The sequence below is a fragment of the Cyprinus carpio genome, chromosome A5 (assembly GCF_018340385.1).
Source record: "Cyprinus carpio isolate SPL01 chromosome A5, ASM1834038v1, whole genome shotgun sequence".
Lineage (NCBI taxonomy): Eukaryota > Metazoa > Chordata > Actinopteri > Cypriniformes > Cyprinidae > Cyprinus > Cyprinus carpio.
The window spans coordinates 25,158,107-25,182,593 of record NC_056576.1 but is presented as its reverse complement, the minus strand read 5'-3'; the positions used below and the strand labels follow the sequence as shown (position 1 = coordinate 25,182,593).

At 36.9% G+C, this 24,487-nt stretch overlaps 2 protein-coding genes across 2 annotated transcripts in view; one reads left to right on the top strand and one right to left on the bottom strand.

Annotated features, from left to right (window-relative positions):
* Window positions 1-1,154: 1,154 nt before the first annotated feature.
* Window positions 1,155-6,683, top strand: LOC109063286 (glutathione hydrolase 6-like). The gene is made up of 4 exons (XM_019080366.2): window positions 1,155-1,363; window positions 2,553-2,962; window positions 3,059-3,172; window positions 3,863-6,683. Exons 1-4 carry the CDS (start codon window positions 1,245-1,247, stop codon window positions 5,089-5,091), a joined length of 1,872 nt encoding a protein of 623 aa, XP_018935911.1. The 5' UTR covers window positions 1,155-1,244; the 3' UTR covers window positions 5,092-6,683.
* A 2,953-nt stretch (window positions 6,684-9,636) lies between these two features.
* The window catches only part of LOC109076513 (transmembrane protein 8B-like), a 117,586-nt gene continuing 102,735 nt past the window's right edge, over window positions 9,637-24,487 (bottom strand). The window contains 6 exon segments of the mRNA XM_042757326.1: window positions 9,637-10,286; window positions 10,289-10,427; window positions 19,695-19,811; window positions 21,346-21,492; window positions 21,975-22,153; window positions 24,048-24,190. Of these exon segments, the coding sequence (XP_042613260.1) occupies window positions 10,093-10,286; window positions 10,289-10,427; window positions 19,695-19,811; window positions 21,346-21,492; window positions 21,975-22,153; window positions 24,048-24,190 (919 nt within the window). The 3' untranslated portion in view covers window positions 9,637-10,092.

Genomic DNA, 24,487 nt, shown 5'->3' with positions numbered 1-24,487 from the left:
CCAGACAGTATATCTTACAAATCACCTAGCTTCAGAGTCTATTCAAACACACATAAAATTGATCAAAGAGATTGTACTCCATGGAACTTCTTCTTCATTTTTCCAGTCTTCTAATGTGCTGACATTCAGGGCTATATAAAGGTGTATTTGAATACTGCTGTAGCTACATGTGGAATAGAACAGGGCAAGTGATACCCAGAGAATAGAGCGTATAAACAGATAAAGTCATAGCCACATGAGTGACATTTAAACCGGTCAGTATTGCTGAGATTCTCAATCTCTCCCTGTATATGACAGTGGTTCTCACCATCTCTGCAGGAATTTTATATTCAATTAGACTCTGCATGTTTGAAAACCTTCCAGTAAATGTCAAAAAGTAAATAAGATGGGAAGCAGTGCACCATGATTCCCTTGAAGATGGAGACTTGGAGTCACAGGCTACTTTGAAAGGAATATTGAGGCTTATGCTCTCAGCTTGTTTCCAGGTCACTGGAACATTGAGAATCGGCACAGACCAGCCCCACTGCTTCACCCTGAGCCTGAGCCTTTGTGGACACCTCTGACTTTCATAAAACATCTTCAAAGGTTTTTTTTTTTTTTTTAATGTATGTGCCTTTACTACTGTTTGAGTAGAAATAAGGTGTTAGTTGTCACATGCTGTACTCCAGTGAATATTTCTCCTTGTGGTTTTATTTCTGAAGGTCATTTGCCTTTATTCATTTATCGTGTAATATATATATATATATATATATATATATATATATATATATATATATATATATATATATATATATATATATATATATATATATATTTTTAATTGTGCACTGTACATAGTTTGAATAGACACATTTTGGGGTAAAGGTTATTTGTCATACAGCAAAAACTACTGGGCATGCGCCTATGGGTATATATTGTTCTCACACTGTACAACAATAACTATTTTTGCATTATTGTAAGGGGTAATTTTAGGGTTTGGGTATGTAGACGTTGATAAAACACAATCTAATAGGTAGAAAATTTAATTTATTGTTAGCTTCCGTTTTTTTTTTTTTTTTTTTGGTTTATCCTTTCTAGCCACAACCACATTTTGGTGAAACAAATGTGTCTTGAAACACAATGGATTTGACGTTCACGCCCATCAGTCGTTTTTGTGCAGTTTCTACCTGGCCTGACTGTCAGGAAAAACAGGAAGTAGGAGATTTCTAGGTTACTGGATTCAGTATTTTAACGACACAGCCGAAATGCACACGGGGAAAATGGTGCAGAGCACTGTTAAATATAAAGTACTTGCAAACGACGTGCAAGATGGAAACGATTGCACTGAAGATGAGGATGACGAAATTACGATAGATTTCCACTCGTAAGTGACAAAATGAAAGTAAAATTAGCTTTACGTCTGTCGCGCAAGTTAATTGTCATTTCAAAACAATCTGCTTTAATGTTAAGTGCATTTGCTCTTATGTTGTGGCTGCTTAGTGATGTTGGCGCGACAACAGGTGCTCAAGACCCTGCTAAAGACGCGACGCGAGAACACCGCCTGCAGTGCACACACACTTGAATGTAATGGGATCTTTCAGGTTTTGCCGCGTCGCGTCGCTAGCATTCTACATGTGTTCCGATATAAATGTTCTCAATGATATGCCGTTTATAGATATTCTTGCCAGTGAAGAGTTGTGATCGATTTCCTTTACTAATATAATAAATAATGATTTAAATGATTTTCATCTAGGGTGACCATACGTGCCCTTTTCCACATGTCCTGACCAGGATTTCTGTATTGCCTAAAATATTCAGGCTTTGGCTTTGATTGCGCTGCGCAGACCGATCGTTGTATGACATCAAAATGACATCAGACGCCCCTTATGCTTTCGAATCGCTCTCGCGGTACTTTGAAGTCATACAACGCTCGGTCTGCGCAGCGTTCAAGTCAAACCAGGGGCCAGTTGCATAAAGTCACAATGTCAAGAATGTGTCTTTACAAACTAGTTTGACTAGTTTCTTGCAGTTAGCCAAGTGTTAATCAATAGTTTTCAGATTCAAATTAGACCAATATGTAACCAAATTTAAGAAGTTATACCAGTCTTGAAGAAAAAATTGGATGACTAACTTATAAGACTAGTCTAAGAAGTTTATGCAACTGGCCACATATTCATGATGCATTTGGGTGCTAAACTCAGTGGCGTAACTTTAAAAAAGTGTATGGGACAGGAGTGAGTGAGTATGTGAATGTGAGTGTGTGTGGGGTGGTGGGGGGATAATGTATCAACATGACCCTCTGCCATCTTTTGCTTTTTTTTTTGCAATTTGAATCTGCATTCAGATTGAAGAAGTGATAGCAAATGCTGCTTATTTTTGTGTGCATCTGAACACGGGCACATGAATGAGATATGAACAACATTAACCGAATTTTTACTTTTGAGTGAACTATTTGTTGTCCAGTTGTGCGTTGTATTCTTGTTATCAGCTACCAGAGTAAAGTGATAAGACGACTGGCGAAATACTAAGACTGATTCCTTTATATTTGTGCTTTGTAAATTCCGCCCCTCCAGACTCATCGTTCAGCAAAGAAGGACAAGAAAAAGAGACACCTGTGTCAGGGTCACAGTGGCTGTGATTCTGCTGGGAATTGTTTTTGGATTTATGATCTATGAGTGGAATGGCTATTGGCCTGGAGTTGAGCAGCGTCAGGACCTGTTAAATCATCAAGAGGCTAACAAGACACACAAGACTTCTGAGGATGAAGAGAACGACCAGCACGAACACCACCACGATGGTGACCATGATGACCATGACCACAACCACGAAGACGGACAAGATCATGATCATGCTCTTGATCATCATGATGATCATGCTCATGATCATAATCATGATGATCATGCTCATGATCATAATCATGATAGTCACACTCATGAGCACAGTCAATCACTGTACCACAATGCTGCTATCATCACAGACTCAGGCAAGACTCCTTTCATTAATTATTATTATACAAACCAAATCCGTAAATATGTATCAAACATATTTTAATGTCTCCTGTGTGATTTCTTTTTTATAGCAAACTGCTCCAGTATTGGTAAGGAGCTTCTTCAGGAGAGAGGGAATGTGGTTGATGCAGGGATTGCTGCTTTACTCTGCCTAGGAGTTGTTCATCCACACACTGCTGGATTAGGTCAGTATCAGGCACTTTTCATCACTTGACTTCTACAAATAAAATGTTTCAGTGCCACAGGTTGGTTAAAACAAGAAGAACAGTTCTCAGTGCTGCAGTCAAATGCAGCTAGTTGGAGTTCGAGCCAAGACTGAGACCAAAAATTGTCAAGTCTATGTCATAAGTCCATGACAAGACCATGAAAATATGGTCTTGGACTTGACTCAAACATGATCCTCTTCTGGTCTTGGTCTTGACTTGAATTTGAATGACTTGGTCTCGACTACAACACTGCCAGTGTTATTAACATTCATCATTGATTTTGAGATTCATAATGTTTTTTAGCCTTTCTGAAGCATGATGTAATTTTCTGAAATCTGTGGTTTTAATGTTTAACTTCCAATATTCAGTGTCATTCTCTAAAAATACCATGAGCAAGTTTTGTTGAAGTGTTATGCATTTCAGAGGGTTTTAACAAGCGGTTTAAAAGCTTTAGCTGTAGAATAATGTTTATGAAGAGTTATGGTAGAAATTATGCATGGCAAAAGCCCATTAGTGATATAAAAAATAATTTGAGCAGTTTAGACTCTCAAATGCATAATGTTTGTTGTTAATATCTACAACTAATTAGCACCGCATTTGCCTTTGAGAAGGTTGCTAAAAGCATAAATTGATTCATGATTCATTCATGCTTCCTTCCTTTTCTTCAAGGTGGAGTGTTTTCTGCAATTTTGTACAATCACACTACAAGATCATTTAAAGCGATACATGACACCTCTCAGAAGCTGCCTACATATGGTGCTCCCTCATTATTGCAGGGCCTTCAACTGCTGCATTCCAACTACGGGCATTTAGAATGGAGTCGACTTTTTGAGGGCGCCACGAAAGTCGCTAAAGAGGGTTTCCTTATCGATGGAATCCTCTCCAGGGCTTTAGAAACCCACAAGGACAAAATACTCCAGTCAGGACTGTGTGATCTGTTCTGCGATACGGCCGGCCGTGTGAAATCAGAGGGCGAGCGTGTCACCAACAGGAATCTATCAAACCTTTTACTGAGCGTCAGCCTAAATAGCTCCCATTTCCTGGAAAACCTGGCCGTAAAATTGGCTCAAGACATTTCTGAAGCAGAGAGACCAGCTTTCCTTGCTGCCACTCAGGCCGGCAGCGGAGAAATCAATGAGCCCCTTATCATGGCAGAGGAGAAATACAGCATTCTCTCACCCCCCTACCAGCTCACAGGTGGAATGGTATCCAACATATTAGATAGAGTCCGAGAGCAAAATCTCACTTTTCCGAGCCACGGAGATCTCGGTAATGCCTTTGGCTCTTATAATGCCCTCCTAAATTTGGCGAATGAATTCTTCAACACAAGTCAGAGAGAGATATTCACATTAAATACCACAAGCAGTCATGTAGGAGTCCTCGATAGTCTCGGCAATTTCATAGTAATTTCCACCTCGCTCAACAGCACATGGGGATCTGGGCAATACTTACCAAGTAGCGGAGTGATTCTCAATGACTTTACCTCAGACATCACTCAGGAGCCTTATTTTAGTTTTCCTCTAGTGCTAAATATAACTGAAGATGGTGCGGATGATCCTGAGGAGAAGCAGTTTGTGGCTGTGACCGGAGGGCTTTCTGCCCTGCTTCATTCTGTGGTTATGTTGAGAAACCTGGCTGACGTTGGACTGTCTGCTTATGAGGCTGCGAGCAGCCCTCTGCTCCACATAGAGCAGGGGGGTGCTGGGTCTCTGTCTGGCTGTATTTCTAGTGTCACAAACAGCTCTGTTGTCTTCCGGTTGCTTTCAGAGGGAGATGGCCCTGTACGGGAGGTGGGAGAATGTTCAGATTGCTTTCTGTCCATCCTGATGCAACTGAGAGCAGAACATGTAGGAGCCTATGGAGCCCCTGCTACTGAGGTCCATGCTGATGGATACTAATGCAAAAAAAAAAAAGAGAGAGAGATCTGGACAGTAGTGACATATCATGTAAAAATGATATTTTATGCACTTTAAGAGCATTGCACTCATACCCCACATGACTTACGTTATGTTCAGCCTCACAATACTGGGAAGGACATCTATATGAATGTAATTTTTGTTTGTGCTAAAAAATGTTTCCTGGTGATTTAAAAGACGTAGTTTTTTTTTTTTTACACAAGCAAGTTATTTCCCTAAATATTCTCTCCCTTTCTAGAAGTGGCTTTTTCTCAAATGCCTTTCTGAGATGTCTTTTGTTTAATCTTGTGAATCATAGCCTATGCAATACGCACAGACCGTAACAGGTTAATCGATTTGATAAACCTGATGAGCGAAGGACTGCCGCTTTATAAAATTGTTTTGAAAAGATCAGTTACCAACAAACACCTACAGATATTTTTATGTAGTTTTATACATTTTTTAATGCTTGACTAGTATGCGTATTTGAAGGTTATTTGCTTCTGGACTTGCTGATGTCAGAATTATGTGATTATTTAGATGAATTCATGTGAGATATTTATGATTTGTGGGACAAAAAGCTTAATTCTTTTGTTGTTTGTAAGAATCTCATGAGAAAACGTGACTATTTTATGTGGCTGCAGTTTTGTATGAATTCATACAATGTGAATCATATGGAAATGTATGATTTTTAGGGGAAAAAAGGTCCACCACAAATCATGAATAATATTGTATGAAGTTCACCACCAATTCGGTTAAAAAATAGTTACAAATTGCGCTGACAGTGTGTTGTTTTTTAAAGATCTGTTTTGTACTAAGTACAGTTGGTGAATATTTTGTGCCGATGCAAAATATCTCACTGCTGCTAAAGCTGATTTTGTGATTGTAAAAATAATCTGGTGGTCAGTCTTCATTGTGCAGATTTGCTGCACTGTTAGTTTTTTTTTATTGAAGTTATTTTGCTGTTCCCCTCATTCTTTGCGTTATGAAGCCAGGAATTATGGGAAGAATACATCAAAACTTTTTTTGTTTCAGAATCTTGCATTATTGCTTAAAGCTGGAGTGTGTACATTTTCTGATTTAAAACACTTTTCCTAGAACAGCACATTATACAGTTGTGTCACCTGTAAGACAGTTTCCACATCCCAACCAGCCCATCACCAGCAACACTACTGACTCAACTAGTGTGATTAGATTTGGGCAGGACCATCAGTTCATTCAACCAGTAAGGGGAGTGTCAGGAAACCTGTTAGAATCATTTTTTGTTGCATCATCATTTTTGCAATTCCGTTTGATGACAGAAGGGGAATTGTAGACTTTAGATTTTAATGTCTGCTAAAACCACTACTTTCTTTAGCATTACTACTGAAATAACAGCACACAAGGTGTGGAACGCACAAAATATGAGGGAAACCTATCAAATGCACTGATGCCAAAAATGCAAGACTTGAATCACAATAAAATTATGAATAGAAACACTGATTTAATGAAACAATGAACATTTAATGTTTCACTGGTGAAACATTTAAAATGACTTTATTCCTACTGTATGTCTTGAATTGATTGTATTAAACTGCTTTCCTGTTTTTCCAGAATGTTAGTCATGTTTCCTGTTCAACCACTATACTTCATGTGTCTTCATGAGTGGGTGTCAGGCTTAAGTGTTGCTCATTCATTGGAATAATTCATGTGCTGTCATTCTGCCCTCAGTGGCTGCAAACACATTTATATGCTTATCTTAATTAAAACATGTTACGCTGCTCCTCCCATTTGCAATGCTGCGTCCAGGCTGCTGTCAGTCCAGACTCCTGCTGAGCCACTTCCTTTGCAATACAGACACTCAGACATTTACTGAAAGCGCATGGATTAGATCATGATTTTAATACCATGTTCTAATTTCACTGCAAATTGTGGCACAGTTAAAGGCCATTTTGTGAATCGAAAATGATTTTAAATGAGTGAAATAAATGGTTTTCATTAACTCAGTTAACCTACTCGCCATCTAGAAACCACAGCCAATCTCACCGCATCCCCCATCTCAGCGTGACATCTCTCATCCATTGCCATTTTGACTAGAAAAATTGCAAAAGATTGCTCCAACCCATGACAGAGCCTTAGCAAATGTGTTGTGTGAGGAGAAATGAGCATAGTGCCCACTGGCAAAAAGCTGCATATCGACACAAACCGCTAAATCACAAAAAAAGATCAAGTTTATAGAGGACTTGATTTGTTGTCTCTAATTTGATATATATATATATATATATACATATATATATATATATATATATATACATATATATACATATATATATATATATATATATATATATATATACATATATATACATATATATATATATATATATACATATATATATATATATATATACATATATATATATACATATATATATATATATTATATATATATATACATATATATACATATATATAATATATATATATATATATATATATATATATATCTATACATATATATATATATATATATAGCATATACATATATATTATATATTATATATATATATATATATATATATATATATATATATATATTATATATATATATATATATTATATATATATATATATATATATACACACACACAATGAGTGCACTAGGGTTTAGTAAAATTGATTATTGCAAAAACTATTTTAAGTACACCTCTTCAAAGGTTTGGGTTATTTTAATTAATTAATTTATTATTATTATTGTTTTAGTTATTTTTTATTTTATTTTTTGGAAAGAAATTAATACTTTTATTTAGCAAGGATATACAATTGTTCAAAAGTGACAGCAAAGACATTACATTGTTTAAACAAATTTCTTTTTCAGATTAATGTTCTTTTAAACCTTCTATTCTTCAACGAATCCTGTGAAGTGACGTGACGTGACATTCAGCCAAGTATGGTGACCCATACTCAGAATTCGTGCTCTGCATTTAACCCATCCGAAGTGCACACACACAGAGCAGTGAACACACACACACTGTGAACACACACCCGGAGCAGTGGGCAGCCATTTTTATGCTGCGGCGCCCCGGGGAGCAGTTGGGGGTTCGATGCCTTGCTCAAGGGCACCTAAGTCATGGTATTGAAGGTGGAGAGAAAACTGTACATGCACTCCCCCCACCCACAATTCCTGCTGGCCGGAGACTCAACCTCACAACCCTTCGATTGGGAGTCCGACTCTCTAACCATTAGGCCACGACTTCCCCAGTCTTTCCCCAGTCTTTCGTGAATGTCTCACTGTTTCCACAAAAAATATTCAGCACCAGCCATTTATAACATTGATAATAAGAAATGTTTCTTGAGCACAGTCAGCAAGTTAGAACGATTTCTAAAAGATCATGTGACATTAAAGACGGAAGTAATGGCTGCTGAAAATTCAGCTTTGCCGTCACAGGAATAAATGACATTTTAAAATATACTAAAATAGAAAAGGGCTATTTTATATTTTAATAATATTTCACAATTAGACTGCATATAAATACAGCCTTGGTGAGCACGAAAGACTTCTTTGAAAACATAAAAAAAAATAATAATAATATCAACCCCAAACCCTGTTGTTTGTTTCTGAGTGATTAAAAGTCATGACCGGCCATAAATAATATTTTCTTTACAGTAACTTTGCCTGTATTAGGATAATGATATCTATGTTTTAATTTTAGGCAGAATCACTGGATGTACTTTCAATTAAAAGTGGTTCCTTTGGTTCAGTAAATTGCACAAATGTTCACTTCTGTGTACGATGAGAAGTATTCATTAACAAGTAGCATGACACATGATTCATCCCTAGTCAAAGGCAGATATAATAGATGGATATTGTATCATTGTCTGACATCAAGACTGAAAAACATTCTTTAAGCTCAATGTTAGGACTGATGAGTGATATGAAAACACATATGCAGGGCACAGAGCTAGTGTAGTCATTACATTAATGCAGATGGAAACATCCTACAGGCCAAAGGTAAATGTCCTTATAAGCATCCTCATAACAACTGACATACAGAGGATGATGTCATGATATGAATTTAGGAGAAAATTATTTATTTAAAAATGGGGTTTTGATTCCCAGAGGCCCCTACTTGCGGTTTCTTCAACATATCGGAGGAAGAACACACTGTGCCAATTTCAAGAAATAACACATTACTTTTACATAGAACCAAATAAAGAATCCGATTTGATACCGAAAAAATAAAACGTTTATTTGCTTTATCATTAGCTTTTGCTTTAAAATGTCTCCCTCTGATCCTCGCTAGGTAAATACAACAGGAAATATGAGGTTATTTATCTGAGGTTTCATATTAAAACCTGGTCTTGGCAATGGACACTTTCCTAAACCATCTATAAATCGACAATCAGTTATGCTGCAAAGGCAATACAATGCAATCCAAAGTACAATCAGACATTCCACTGAAAACAACTATACTATACATGTACACATTGTGACTGGATGATAACTATACTTATATTTAAAAAATGTACAGTATCACATTTTTGTGTCTCAGTGCAAAAGATGTTTAGAAAAAAAAAAAAAGGTGCCCTTGATACATCCAGATAATATTCTTCCTTTGTATCCTCGAAACACAATAAAACTTTTGGTCATTTGAGTGCCAGAAAACAATGAATAAATTACATGACACATTTTTCAATTTTACAGTCACTGTCAAGTAGCAGCAGATAAATCAGCTCAGATGGTTTAAATAATGCACTAACAACAGTGCATCGGTGTACTGACACAAACCATTCCCAGATACTAACAATGCAAACGATATTATTAACGATAATAGTTATTCAAATAACAATGACAAAAAACTTCTACGTATATGCGTGTGTGTGTGTGTGTGTGTGTGTGTGTGTGTGTTTCGGTCAAAAATTATTTACAGTGCATCAGTAAGTTCTCTGGCTTTGTTTTCCATGTTTTTATATTCCAAAGGAAGAAGAAGAAAGGCAAATAAAAGTCCATGTTGCTAAACATCATCAGCTGGTGCATATGCTGTTGATGGTAATGATCGCTGGGTCCACCAGTCCCATCTCCTCGTGCTCGTTCACACAGAGCTGGTAGCCACAGCCTCGCCGCCGCTTCAGGGGAGTGACTTTAACGTCAGGTTTGGCACGAGGCGGCAGAAGGAAGCCAACGCTCCCGGCGATGAGCATGTGCCAGATGCTGTGGAGTAGAAGTAGTTCTCCTCCGTCTCCACAAAGGCGTATAAGGCCACCGCTGATGTGGCAATGGTGGTGCCAGGGAACAGGAAAAAGACCCAGCGCTTCCAGGTCGGCGGGTAACAGCGGCGCCGGCGGATGGTGCGCACAGTCTGAAGAACAGGAGAGCAGCAGACAAAGTCAGTCATGAATAAATCAGCTCGGTATAAAACGCATGAGAAAGATGCATGAATTAATAAGACACATGGACCAACAGGCAACAGGGTCTTCAGGCACCAGTGGTACTTGTATCATCAAGTTCACCAATAGTGGTCATCTCACTTCACCATTTAAGTACAGATAACTAGTTGCAGCATATGATATATATATTATACCGTACATAAAAGTATTATTCTGGATATGATTATATATATATATATAGTATATATATATATATTATACCGTACATAAAAGTATTATTCTGGGTCACTTACTGAAAACACTTCTGCTAGCCAATTTCTGCCACTGCTTTGGTAAAACTTAACTGTGACATTAAAAAAGTCCTAATTATGACAAACAAGTTTAATTGAGATACCAAGTCATAATTATGAGCTAAAAAGAATGTTTTTTTTTTTTTTTAACTTGTCAGAATTTGTCTTTTACATCATAATTAGGACTTCTGATGTCATAATTGTGACTTTTTGTTTCATAATTTTAACTTTTCCTCTTATGTTTTTTTTTTTTATCTTATTCGACTGTCATCATTTAAACTTTTAATTTCATAATTTTGAATTTATGTCATATTTATCAACTCAAGGTAAGACTTACCAAAATAAGACTAACTGACCCAAATATGACTGTTTTCACAGTTTTTAAAACACTCTTTTTTACTTACAATAATAATATACTAATTATAATAATATAATAAGACACATGTTTTTGTTGTGGAAGTTGTATTCAAAATCCAGCTGGCTCAGATATCTGAGCTGGCCCCATTAGATTTAATGCCCATGATGCTTCTGCAGTCCCATAAAAACGCTCTGATATACACGAGCTGCTGCTATAAGAGCTGGATCCGAACGCACACAGTTGTAAAGTTGGACATACAATTTACAGACTTCTTAGAAATTCAATTCTCCAGCTTGTAGGGATCCTGATATTTATGAAGACTGTAAAGCACGCTGTCCTCCCACACCTCACACCACACTCTCTTCACACCGCTCATGCTCCTACTAATGCCATTACACGGTATTAATCTATCAGCTGAGTGTAGAGAAGCACTGTGTAACAGATGTGTAACAGTACAGATTAACAGATGCAAACTCTGCAGTTAAAACTGGAGAGACTCTTTTGCATCTAGTGAGACTCTCTAGTTTGCATCTAGTGTCCATCAGACTTGCTCTACCTCCTATAGATGTTCTCCAAGTCATTATTAACCTTCCACCTGTCCTGACAGTGTAGAGAGAATGAAATGCTGTGCTTTTCTCCCTGTCTGTCATGACATTTCAATTATAATGTTCCACTGGTTGACAACATGTAGACTAGAACTTTGCCACAGGTTACAATTTTATAGCCACGGCATGAATTTTAACTGTGAAAAACTGTCCTGTGCAGCTGAGGGAATATATAATGGGAGCTCTAGCACACACTCAAAGCTGAAGTTTAAAGGGTTACTCCATCCCAAAATGAAAATTTTGTCATTAATCACTTACCCCCATGTCGTTCCAAACCCATAAAAGCTTCATTCATCTTCGGAACACAATTTAAGATATTTTGGATGAAAACCGGGAGACTTGAGACTGTCCCATAGACTGCCAAATAAATAACAGTGTCAAGGTCCAGGAAAGTATGAAAAGCATCGTCAGAATAGTCCATCTGCCATCAGTTATTCAACCGTAACTTTATGAAGTGACGAGAATACTTTTTGTACACGAAGAAAACAAAAATAATGACTTTATTCAACAATTCCTTTCCTCTGTGTCTCTCCAAATCAACGTAGCGCCATTTTGGCAATTCTGAGCAGTACACAGATGGCGTTCGCTATTCTGTGTCAGCCGTGTTGCGCTGATGCGCTGTTTGCTTTCAAACCAAAACGTACATACACGTAAAAAAACGTATCCTTGTGGTGCGGCTGATACAGAAGAGTGTAAGTAGCCTGTAAGCCACCCTCAGTCGTGTTATTGCCGGCCCGAGACTCGAACCCACAACCTTAGGGTTAGGAGTCAAACTCTCTAACCATTAGGCCACGACTTCTCCAAGCCTCCCTGTTTTCATCCAAAATATCTTAAATTGTGTTCCGAAGACGAACAAAGCTTTTACGGGTTTGGAACGACATGGGGGTAAGTGAATAATGACAAAATTTTCATTTTGGGATGGAGTATCTCTTTAATATCCTATGACAGTATAACAAGCCACAGTATTGAAAGCAAGGGGCCTGAAATGGCTGTGACACTTTAAATCTCACGCTTCTACATTGTTACTGCTGTCAAGCATGTGCAGCAGTCAATCAAACACACACACACACACACACACACACACACACACACACACACACACACTCAGGTGACTGCTGATGACTCAATCACATTTCTGCTGCATATAGCAAGCTCTGGGTCCTCTGAGACATTGCAAATCTCATATTCTCTCTGATTACTGATTCAACTCCAGCTTTTGCCAGCTTTCTATGCAAGTTCAAAACCGAAGCTACTAAAGTCTGTGAAACTTTATAACTGTTAAGGAATTCCATTTCTTGTCATATTTTTACAGTGTATTCATATATCATTATCATTATGAGTTTATAATGAGTTCTACAGCTTAAACAATTATGAGAACAAAACATCCTTCCCTCGTGTCAACATCTCCCCATGCATCAATCTCCAAGCACATAACAGGTGCATGTTGCAAAAGGACAGAATGGAAAATGGATGAGCTCTAAACGTGACACTTAACTGATGGGCCTAGTCTGAACCAACCCAACTTAAACTTCCCACACAACAACAAAACAACGTTTCATATTGATGTAGATCATGCCGCATAGTGTTTATTGATGAGGATTATTCTCAAAATGTACTTGACTCCCATATGTTCCTTTTGACTCAATGAAATTGATTCTCATTTATATTTCACATTATAAGGAATAAAGAATCCCACACCCACGGTCCTGACCACATCCTCATACAGCACAGGCTGCTCCTGAGATGAATCACACTTATTTAACCACCTCTGAGGGCTACGCACTAATACATTCCAAAGAATTCATCAGTCAAGCAGGGTATGCCTTCAGATATTGATTGGATGACGCACGAATCAATGATGCCTGGACACAAGCTGAAACATGGTGCTTCACACTTCAAATCAGGTTAGCATGCTTTTGGAGCACTGAGATGCCACAATTTATGAAAGCAAAATGTATTACTAGCCCACAAGCTACTTAGCATAACTGTTTATGTTTTCAGCAGTTATTTATCATTTTGTCTGTGAGATGCTGCATCATGCATGAAGTTCAGTCAATATATTCACATCACAGAATAGAATCTTATTGACTAGATTCTAGTTAGCATGGTTCAGTAACAGTAGCCCCTGTAATTATGCCAAAAAGAGTATCTATCTCCATTTAAGCCAATCAAAAATACTGTACATGTATTCTGACAAAACACAATTTATCCAATCAACCTATAAATCATCACAGTTGTTATTGTTAAATAAAACTAAAACTGTTAAAGATCATTTTCTTTTTTGAAATAAAGCCAGAATAAAATGAATATGATGGATTTAAATGGAAACAAACTTAAAAAAAAGTTTAGAAGTATAAGGTTTTTACAACTAAAACTGAAAATGAAAATCAATTTAAGCTAAATAGAAATATAAAAAACAAATACAAATGTCAAAAATAAAACAAAAATCAATAAAATTACATTTAAATTATAATTCAAAATATTAATAAATACTTCAATAATATAGAAGTTTTACCCGTACCTGGTTCTTTATATTTTTAAAAGGATGAAATAGATGAAAATGATATTTTTCTCAATCAGCTGTTTTATATGTTCACAAGAAGTATTTAACCTTCTTTCTGCATCCAGAATAATAATAAAAAATAAATAAATAAAAATAATTGTGTAATTTGATACTTCATGTATTATTACGGGCCTCCCAGACAAATTCCTTAAATTAGTGGGGCAAATCATAAATATTTTATATTAATTTCACATCATATAATTTCTGTTTAAAATCTGTCAAAACACTTCCCAGATATTCAATGTGTAATCTATGTCATCAGGTTACAGTATATATAGGGGGAAGTCGTGGCCTAATGGTTAGAGAGTCGGACTCCCAATCGAAGGGTTGTGAGTTCGAGTCTCGGGCCGAGAATTGTGGGTGGGGGGAGTGCATGTACAGTTCTCTCTCCACCTTCAATACCATGACTTAGGTGCCCTTGAGCAAGGCATCGAACCCCCAACTGCTCCCCGGGCGCCGCAGCATAAATGGCTGTTCACTGCTCTGTGTGTGTGCACTTCGGATGGGTTAAATGCAGAGCACGAATTCTGAGTATGGGTCACCATACTTGGCTGAATGTCACTTTCACTTTCACTTTCACTTTCACTTCACTTTCATATAGTATGTACTATTTCATAACATGTGTCAGAGAATTTATAAAGTGTTGAGTCGTTGAAGCTCAAAACAATAAACTGCATGAATCATGGATCAGTGTGTATGAAACAGAGCCATGGGAGGTCACCACAGAGAAAAAATTAACTCTTTTGAAACATTACTGCTGATGACCACAGAAAGTTTGCAAAGACCTCCTCCAGGTTCCAAAGCATCACTGAAACAATGACATATTTTATATTTGAGGAGAAAATAAGCCTCATCTCATGTGTGAAGCATGGGGACGTGTAATGAAATTTGTCAGCTTTGCTGCATCAGGGCCTGGCTGCACTAAAACTAAAGTTGTAGCAAAAAATTCTGAAAAAGTTTGACCCTGAATCTGAAACTCAGAAGGATCATGCAAGATGACAATGGTTCAAAAGTAGCTGTATATCAACATCACATTCTTATTATGGTTTTAGTCAGAATGCTGACCTCCAATAAACTGCTGTGTCAAATCAATAAAAAATGAAACAATTAAAATACCACTTAAAATACCTAACTGCTATGAGTGTATATGATCACAACACCGAGATTTACAGAAAAAGTTCTGATATAGATCATATTTTAGAAATGTTCATACAGAAATGCAGAGAATTCCTTCCCCTCACAATGCCATATCATGTGCCTTTATTACTTTGTAGGCACTATCTCAAGCATTATTGTATTGTAAAAATAAAATGTGTATTTCTCTAGCAGGTGTAATTTGATTTGAAGTATTAGAATTCAAACTGTATCTGTTATTGGATATAACAAATGAAACTGAAACCTCACTGTAAGGGTGAGAGAGAAGACCCAGATGACATGTTTCTCTTTCTCTCTCGTCTATGAATTCTGTTTTGTCTCTTTAGAGATCACCAGGAGTGTTCTGGAAGTAAAAATCCCATTCATTTTCCAAAGAAATTGATTTTTAATTATAACAAACCATTCAAGAAGATGGACCTACAACGAATTCAGATTTTTTTTCTTTTTTTATTTATTTATGTTCTTCATTTAATAAAAAAATTATTAAATAAAAATAATATATAATATATTTATATACAGTGCCCTCCACAATTATTGGCACCCCTGTTCAAGATGTGGTCATGGACTTCTAAAAATTCTCCTTTTTTTTTAACAACATAGAACCCAAATGCAAAAAAATCCAACCTTTATTTAAGTACATTAGTTTGGTGGTAAAAAACAATCACACATTTAGAAAAAAAAAAAAAAACTTGAAATCATGTGTCGCACAATTATTGGCACCCCTGATGTTAATACTTTGTACAACCCCCTTTTGCCAACAAGACAGCACTTAATCTCCTCATATAACATTTCACAAGATTGGAGAACACAGAGAGAGGGATCTTTGACCATTCTTCTTTGCACAATCTTTCTAGATCATCCAATTCCTGGGTCCTCTCTTATGCACTCTCCTCTTTAGCTCGCCCACACGGTTTTCGATTGGGTGAGGTCTGGGGACTGAGATGGCCATGGAGGACCTTGAGTTTGTGACTGCGGAACCATTTTTGTGTAGATTTTGCCACATGTTTTGCGCGAATCATTATCCTGCTGAAAGACCCCAATGACGACCCATCTTCAGCGTTCTGGCAGAGGCCATCAGGTTTTTATTTAAAATCTCCTGGTAGTTCAAAGCGTTTCATAATTGCATGCACCCCATAACAAGGTTCCCAGGGCCTTTGGAAGAGAAACAGGCCCACAGCATCACAGATCCTCCAACATACTTCACGGTGGGCATAGGTGCTTTTCGGCATAATCATCTTTTGTTTTAAACGCCAACCCCACTTAGTGTTTGTTGCCAAAAGCTCAATCTTAGTCTCATCCTGACAAAGCAGACGATCCCAGTTGAAGTCCCCAGTGCCGCTTAGCAAACTCCAGATGTTTACTTTTGTGAGTGTTAGTGAGGAAAAGGCTTTTTCCTTGCATTGCCTCCCAAACAGCTTGTTCGATGTAGAGAGAGCGTTCTGATGGTTGGTTTTGGAGACTTTGTGACCCCAAGATGCCACTCTTTGGATGCAATTCTGTGACAGTGAGCTTAGGACTTTTTTTTACTTCTCTCTACCCATCCTCCTCACTGTGCGTTGTGGCAAGATAAAACTTGGGGACCTCTTCCAGCCTTGGTTGTTCACTGTTCCAGTTGTTTTAAAAACTTCTTAGATGATTCACTGAATACGGGCAAGTTAAGGCGAGTGTCTATTTTCTTGTAGCCATTGCCTGGACTTATGAAGGTCGACACACATCTGCCTCACTTGAATGAGTGTTCTCTTGTCATGTTGACAAATGGGTAGAGAATTAGGCCTCTGTGTCACGTCATATTTATAAGGTCATGAATTACTAATTAAAAGTTCCTAGATACGCTGACCAACTTTAGGCAACTACAGAAAAAGTAAAATTTTAAAAAAAATCAATATAAATTTTTCAGCGAAATTGTTATGCCAATAATTGTGTGGAACGCATGATAAGGTTTTTTTTTTTTCTAAAATGTGTGATTTTTTTTTGGTGTTTAACACAAAGTAATAGGTTGGATTTTTTCTCTTTTTTTTTGCATTTGGGTGTCTATGTTGTTTAAAAAAAAGGAGAATTTTTAGAAGTCCACGACCACATCTTAAACAGGGGTGCCAATAATTGTGGAGGGCACTGTATATATTGTAACAATAAGTACGATATAATGTTGTTGGTTAGTTTAGGTCAGTTGTAAAACTCTTCACTGCACAATGCCTATGGAGAAAATTACTAGAAAAAAAAAACTTTTTTTACTTCTAATCGGCCATTATGACTGCTCTAATTTATGCACTTCTGTGTAAATTCAGAATGCAGAGCCCAAAAACACAACAGGAGGATCACAGAAGATAATGATAAACTGCAGTGTAAACAAATTGTGTGAATGTAGCATCTTGATAAATTGTAGCTTTTTCCTACTAAGGATGCTAAAAAGGATGTGAAAATCACACAGTGGGGCGCTTTGTACTGTGTTTGCGTAGGCTCGGGGAGCTTTGAAATGGAGGTGTCAACTGACATGTTTTAACTACAAACCCATTATGTGCCATGGAGATGATAGACATGTGTATTTGACAGTCAGTGTCACATTCAATGAATTGTCTTTCAATATGACATTCAGAAATGCAAGACTTTTCAGCCTATTCAGGTATTTAGTCTGTAGTGCTTATATTAAGAGTGTTTGTAGTAATATGTTAATAATAGTTATTTAGTTAATAAGATTAACAAAAAATTAAACACTATTCTTTTGCTTTACCAGTTGTCATAAATGTGTTAGCTTGCATCAAAAACATGTTTGAGTGTAGCAAATATGTAACACCTCTAAACCAAAATAACAAAATGTGTCTTTAATTCAGTTCAGATGTGATTTTCCTCATTCTGTTCTGTTAGAAGCATTGTTAGTGCCTTCAGATGTGAGTTTAGGTCAGAGGATGAAGAAAAGATCTCTGCTTGTCGAACATTTGCTATTCTCTGTTATCATTACTCTCTCACACAATACATATATCTTTGTAGCTGCAGTAGTAGTTTGCTGGCTCCTCTTCTCTCTGCATATATATATCCACCAGCACATACGACTCAAGGGAGGACGTGCTTCTCTTACTCAACTATAATTTGCCAGAGGCTCTGGCATAGGCTTTTCCTTGTCCAACACCCATTATTTTTTTATCATCTCACTTCAGGAAAGCAGTGTGGACGCTTGAGGAATTAGCATAAAGTACAAGCTGCCTGGTAATACTGACAGAACAGAGAAACTTTTAAAGCCACACTATGCTAATGTGCAGATAAATGCAGCCTTGAACGAGGAAGTACGAGTTGGACCAGGTAACGCAAAATGCCTTCATAAATTATAGATATTGAAAAGGTGCTTTTTTGTCACTCAACAGTCAAAGAAAAAATAGCGCTGCCATTTAACTGCCATTTCCATCTGACTGAAAGAACAAGGTTATTTTTGGACACACAGGCACATTGCCTTATAATATGGTGTTTTTATTACATTTACAAACAATCATAACATTTATTTTATCCACATGCAAAGCTGAATTTTTTTGTTTTTTCCCAATCAGGCTGAGAGACCAACTGGCTGTCCATTTTTTTGTTTTTTCCCATAAAAAAATAAAATAAAAAATAAAAAGTTGGTTTGCTGGTCTGTTGGGTGGTTTTAAAATTATTTTGGGCCTAGTCAGGCTGAGAGACCAACTGGCTGTCCAGCTAATCAGGTTAAATATCTTTTGGCAAAGCTTTGAGAACTGGACCAGCTCAAGACAAGCTAAAACCAGCTAAGACCTGCTTAAACCAGCTGGGAGAACACCTGGCTGTCCAGGCTGGAGGGTCAACTAAGCCAGCTGAAGATAATCTAAAATCAGTTAAAACATGCCTAAACCAGCTGGAAGACCAGTTAAATGATCTAAAATCCTGCTTGGCTGGGCTGAAGGATCACTTAGACCAGCTGAAGAGAAACCTAAACTAGCTAAGGCATTGATAAACCAGCTAGAAGATTAACTGGAAGCTTAAAACCTGCTTGGCTAAACTGGAAGACCAACTAGTCCAGCTAAGAACAACATAAACCATACTATTAAAGACTAACACACCAGCATTTGCTGGTTTAAGCCAGTAGTTTCAGTAGCTGTAGGTAACATAATCAATCACCACAACTCAAACATCTGTTTATTTTTATGCTCTGAGCCATGTCTAGTATAACTGCATTCTGGCATATTTTATTGATATATTAACATCTAATAAGGATGTATTACAATACTAAACACATGGAATCTATGCATGTGCACAAAACTACTTACCCAGGCGATGGCCATGATGCCTAAAGCAAAAAGACTGGGGCCCAGAAGGTTCCACAGGCCATGGCGGTCCAGCTGTAAGGCCATTGACAGAGCCATCGCCCCCAGCAAGTACAGCACCTGGTAGGAGAGCGGCAAAGAGGACAATTATTAGTCCAAACATTGAAAACCCATCATGTCTAGAGGTGATCCCCAGTCCAATTAGGACCATCTTGGATTGGCCACCCTCTGTCAAACAGACTGTAAGTAAAGAGAGGTGGTGCTAAAAATGTTTCTCTCACTCTCTTTCCTTCCTTCCTTCCTAAAGTTCAGAACTGTGGTGATTTGATTAGTGTCTGCAAACTGCAGCACTCAGCAAAACACATTCACAGGCGTGCACACGCAATCACCTGACGCATATAGAAGCGTTCTCCCTAGAGGAGAGCTTTTTTTCTTGTTCTTTCCATTAGATGCTTCCATCACAAACAGTAGTCCTCTCACTCTCTGTTTCTAAATTACTCAAACACAAAGTTAATCACATTCTTACTGTCTTTCTCCCTGTGCTCCTTTCCTTAAAGCTCACTCTTAGCCTCTGCAGTTGAGCAGCTGAAGACTGAACTACAGAGAGTGTGCACATACACACACCTGGAAGTGTCCACCTATATTTACTCAGCTCCACAGTAAAATGTCACCATCATTATGACAGTACATGACAGACTGCTGACATTTGTATATTTACAGTCTGTGTAAGCGCTTTACTGAGGTGGACAAAATTTCTGCTCTCTTGCACATCTTGGAAAACTCTTTTCTTGGCAATATAGTCCATGAAAAACTACTGGCCTCTACGAATCACACAAAATGAATTTATAGAAATTGATGACACAAGAAATATCCAGCGTTTCTGGGCCCCAGGGCCTTCATTTGTAATTTTATCTATCAGATGGTGGTTCTTATAGACAGTGGCCCTAAAAAGACAATTTTGGTCTAACCCTAACCCTAACTAAATATTATTGCAATTTAGATTTTTAATGCTTTTTAAAGGAGTCTCTTATGCTCATCAAGGCTACATTTTTTTTAATTAAAATATACAGTTAGGGTAAGGCTAACCCTAACCCTGACTAAATATTATTGCAATTTAAAAAAATAAAAAAATAAAATGTAATGTATTATTGTGATGGAAAAGCAGCCTTTCCTTCAGTCTTTCTAATATGCTAATTTGGTGCTCAAGAAATATTTCTTATTATTATCAATGTCAAAAACAGTTGTGCTGCTTAATTTTTTATTTTTATTTTTATCTTGAAACTGTGATACAGTTTTTTTCTTTCAGGATTCTTTAATGAATATAAAGTAAAAAAAAAAAAAAAAAAAAACTATTTATTTTAAATAGAAATCATTTATGAAATTATATTCTTCTTTATGGTCACCTTTTTATATATAAATTTAATGCATTCTGCTGAACGAAAGATTATTTTGATTTAAATGAATTGCTTTAAAAACCATACTGACCCCAAACTTTTGAATGGTGGTGTAAATTTCAACTTTTTTCTTCTTTATTCAATGCAAACATGTTTTGAGCTAACTGAATATTAGCCAAGCTTTGGAAGCACAGAGTGAAAAACTACAAGGTTTATGGAAATTGAATGTGTTTTGAGTTTTGCATCTGAGTGATTTTTACCTGTTTGATAATGGATTTGAGTCTGGCCATGGCGATGACAGTGACCCATACAGACATGAGCGAGCCGAGGAAGTCACAGAATTGCAGCACGTCGTACTCCATGATGCAGAAGACCACAATGCCTGGCTGGTCACAGGCATGATAAAACTGTTCAGGGGTGAAAGAAGAAAACAAAGGTCAGAGGAAGAATGAATAAAATATGACACTCTGACATGTCACTGGTTCTGGTCACTGATATGCTGAATTAGGACTCGTGAATGGTTTTTGAGATAGTCAGCAGGTCTTCAAGCACTAATTGCATTAATTAGACATATTTGTTCAATACAGGAACAAAACAGAATGCAAATCTAATATAAAATGTAAGGTATACAACAGTTAGTTCCAGATCTTTAATCTGACTGGTCTGTTAATTTAATGTACAATTTATAATCGCTTTGAACATACCTCGTTCAGTCAGAATTTAGAGTTAGGATTATTCCTTTTTATTATGCTGTTAAGCTGTAAATTTCTTTATCTAATTTTAGGCTATTCATGAAGACAGAGGAATATTAATATCAACATGCAACTAGCAACTGAAATATTTATACTATCCCCATTTTGGTATGTTTTTGATAGGTCTTCAAACTCACAGTGGAAAAGAACATGGTGAAAATATAGACAGATGCCTCCAGCAGGTAATGACTGCGGATGGCGATGGTCACAGGTGGGACGAACATTAGGTTGCTGAGGCACAGAAGGAGAGTTGAGAGCAGCTGGAAGCCGTATGAGTACGCCTCTGTGTTGTCCGTGCAACCCCAGCCATCCCAACCTAGAAAAGCACACATACGTTACTGAACAAAATGGTCCTAATGGTCCTGACACAAAATAGCCTCGAAAGAGACCATTTTAAACATGTATCTTGAATGCTTCAGTCCCAGTTCACTGTAATTGCATGGAAAAGAGTGTGGAAAACATGTCTTTAAAATGTATTTTCTGTTCTGCATAGGAAAGAAAGTCATACAAGTTTGAAATGACATGAAGGTGAGTAAATGATGACTGAAATCATTTTCATATTTGGATGCACCATCCCTTTGAAAGTAGGTACACTGCTGTTCAAAAGTTTGGGGTCAGTAAGGTGTTTTTTTTTTTTTTTAAGTAAAGACTCAAAAGTGGTTAAAAATATTTATTATAATTTATATTTATTTGAAAGATTTCAAGTAAATGCTGTTCATTTGAACTTCCTTTTCATTAAAGAATCCTGGAAAAAAAAACATGCATCATGCACAACTGTTTTCAGCATTGATAATAATAACAAAGGTTTCTTGATCAGCAAATCGGCATATTAGAATGATTTCTGAAGGATCATGTAATATTGAATGACTGCTGAAAATTCAGCTTTTGCCATCAAAGGAATAAATTACATTTTAAAAACTGTTTTTACTGTATTGCAGCTTCAGTGAGCATTAGAAACTTCTCTCAAAAACATTAAAAAATCCGACCAACCCCACATTTTTGAAAGGTTGTGTATGTAAAATATACTACTGTCCGTATCCGCAAAGCAAAGTAAGCAAGCGAAAAACAAATAAATAAAACAAACACACTGGCAATGCATGTAAAACTAACAAAAGAAATCAAATAAAAAAGCACAGAAATACACATGTTCTTTCTTCCTCGTTCACACACACATTCTGTTCCTCATCTGTCAGCTGTTGTAAACGGCTTCATAAATATAGATCGGATTCAGGCAGCCTACTGTTATATAAACACCATGAAGGAAATAGATGTACTGAACCTCTAACCTCTCATAGAAAATGCCAGAAAACATACCACAAATCTCTCTGATTATGAAGCCTTAATTAGCCAAACCACAAACAAAAATCCTCAAAGGCATGTGGTGATTGAAGTCTCCCTGAGTGTCGACAAAGACGGTCAACTGAGCTTTACCAGACACTCGAGAACAGAGAAGAGCTTTGCATGTGTGCTGTATCAGAGCACTCAGCTGTTTGCCAGAAAACATTCATTAAAAGGGTAAATTTGTCTATGCTAATGACAAAAGAATCTATGGGTAGGAATCCAGGGGGAGAGGAGAAACGAGGCACCAGAGCTTTATAATGGTGCTGTAATTGAGAGGTTGTGATTAGCATATTTCTCAGGATCATCAAATGTCCTCTAATTAAAAACCACTTGATTTGTGATCTCATAGTTATAGAGCGACATGATTGGCACATGCGTAATTGAACCATTCAACATGCCAATTAACTTTGATTGGCATCTGACAGTAGAGGAGAAAAATAATAACTGGAATTATAAAATATTACTGTGATTATCATCATATTAACCGCAAGGGTGATAACACCCTGGGGAGGGACTTTCCAACTTTCTATTCATCAAATAATCTCATTACAACTGTTTTCAATGCTAATAATAATAAGAAATGTTTCTTAAACACTAAAACAGCATATCAGAATGATCTCTGAAGGATTCGAGTAATGGCTGCTGACAGTTTAGCCTAGAATAAACTACATTTTAAAAAATAATGATAAAATAAACTAAATATATTTTGCAGTACTTCTGATCAAATAAATAGAACCTAGAATGTAAATGAAAATCATGAAACAGTCAATTTATTATACACACCAGAAAATTCAAAGACAATGCATTTAATTGTTCTTCTACAACAATGGTTTTACATAAGAGAACACATAAAAGGTTTGAGTGCTCACCTGCTTTACACTCGCATGCAGCATACAGGTAGTTGTTGGTGCGCAGGAGTTTGCACTGGCCATAGGTGCCACAGTCATTGATGCAGGGGGTCAGGTAAGAGCGAAGATACACCTCAGCTGTTACATTAGTACACATTTCAAACCTATACAAGAACATGGAGATGATGCGAAAGAATTTTAGGAAATGATGCTTTTAGGATAACTACTAAGAATGAACAGTCTGAAATGTCTTTGAACATTCTGTGAATTCTAAAAATACATGCAGTTACAATAAATGGGGATTGAAGCTTTTAGGGTTGCAAAAGCTTTCAAGCTTTGTGTGAGAAACAGCCCAAAATTAGAGATGTTATCTTGTGTGTTTCTGACACACAGCTACAGTATGGCTTCACAAGAATTATAGTTCACAATCCACAAAGGTCATTTTTATGATTTTTTTTGGT

What these genes read in the sequence shown, in the direction of transcription:
- LOC109063286 (XM_019080366.2), top strand. Translation starts at nt 1,245, where the DNA reads ATGCACACGGGGAAAATGGTGCAGAGCACTGTTAAATATAAAGTACTT. An exon ending in ATTACGATAGATTTCCACTC is followed by an intron (nt 1,364 to 2,552) that starts GTAAGTGACAAA and finishes CCGCCCCTCCAG; the next exon opens with ACTCATCGTTCAGCAAAGAA. An exon ending in TGCTATCATCACAGACTCAG is followed by an intron (nt 2,963 to 3,058) that starts GCAAGACTCCTT and finishes TCTTTTTTATAG; the next exon opens with CAAACTGCTCCAGTATTGGT.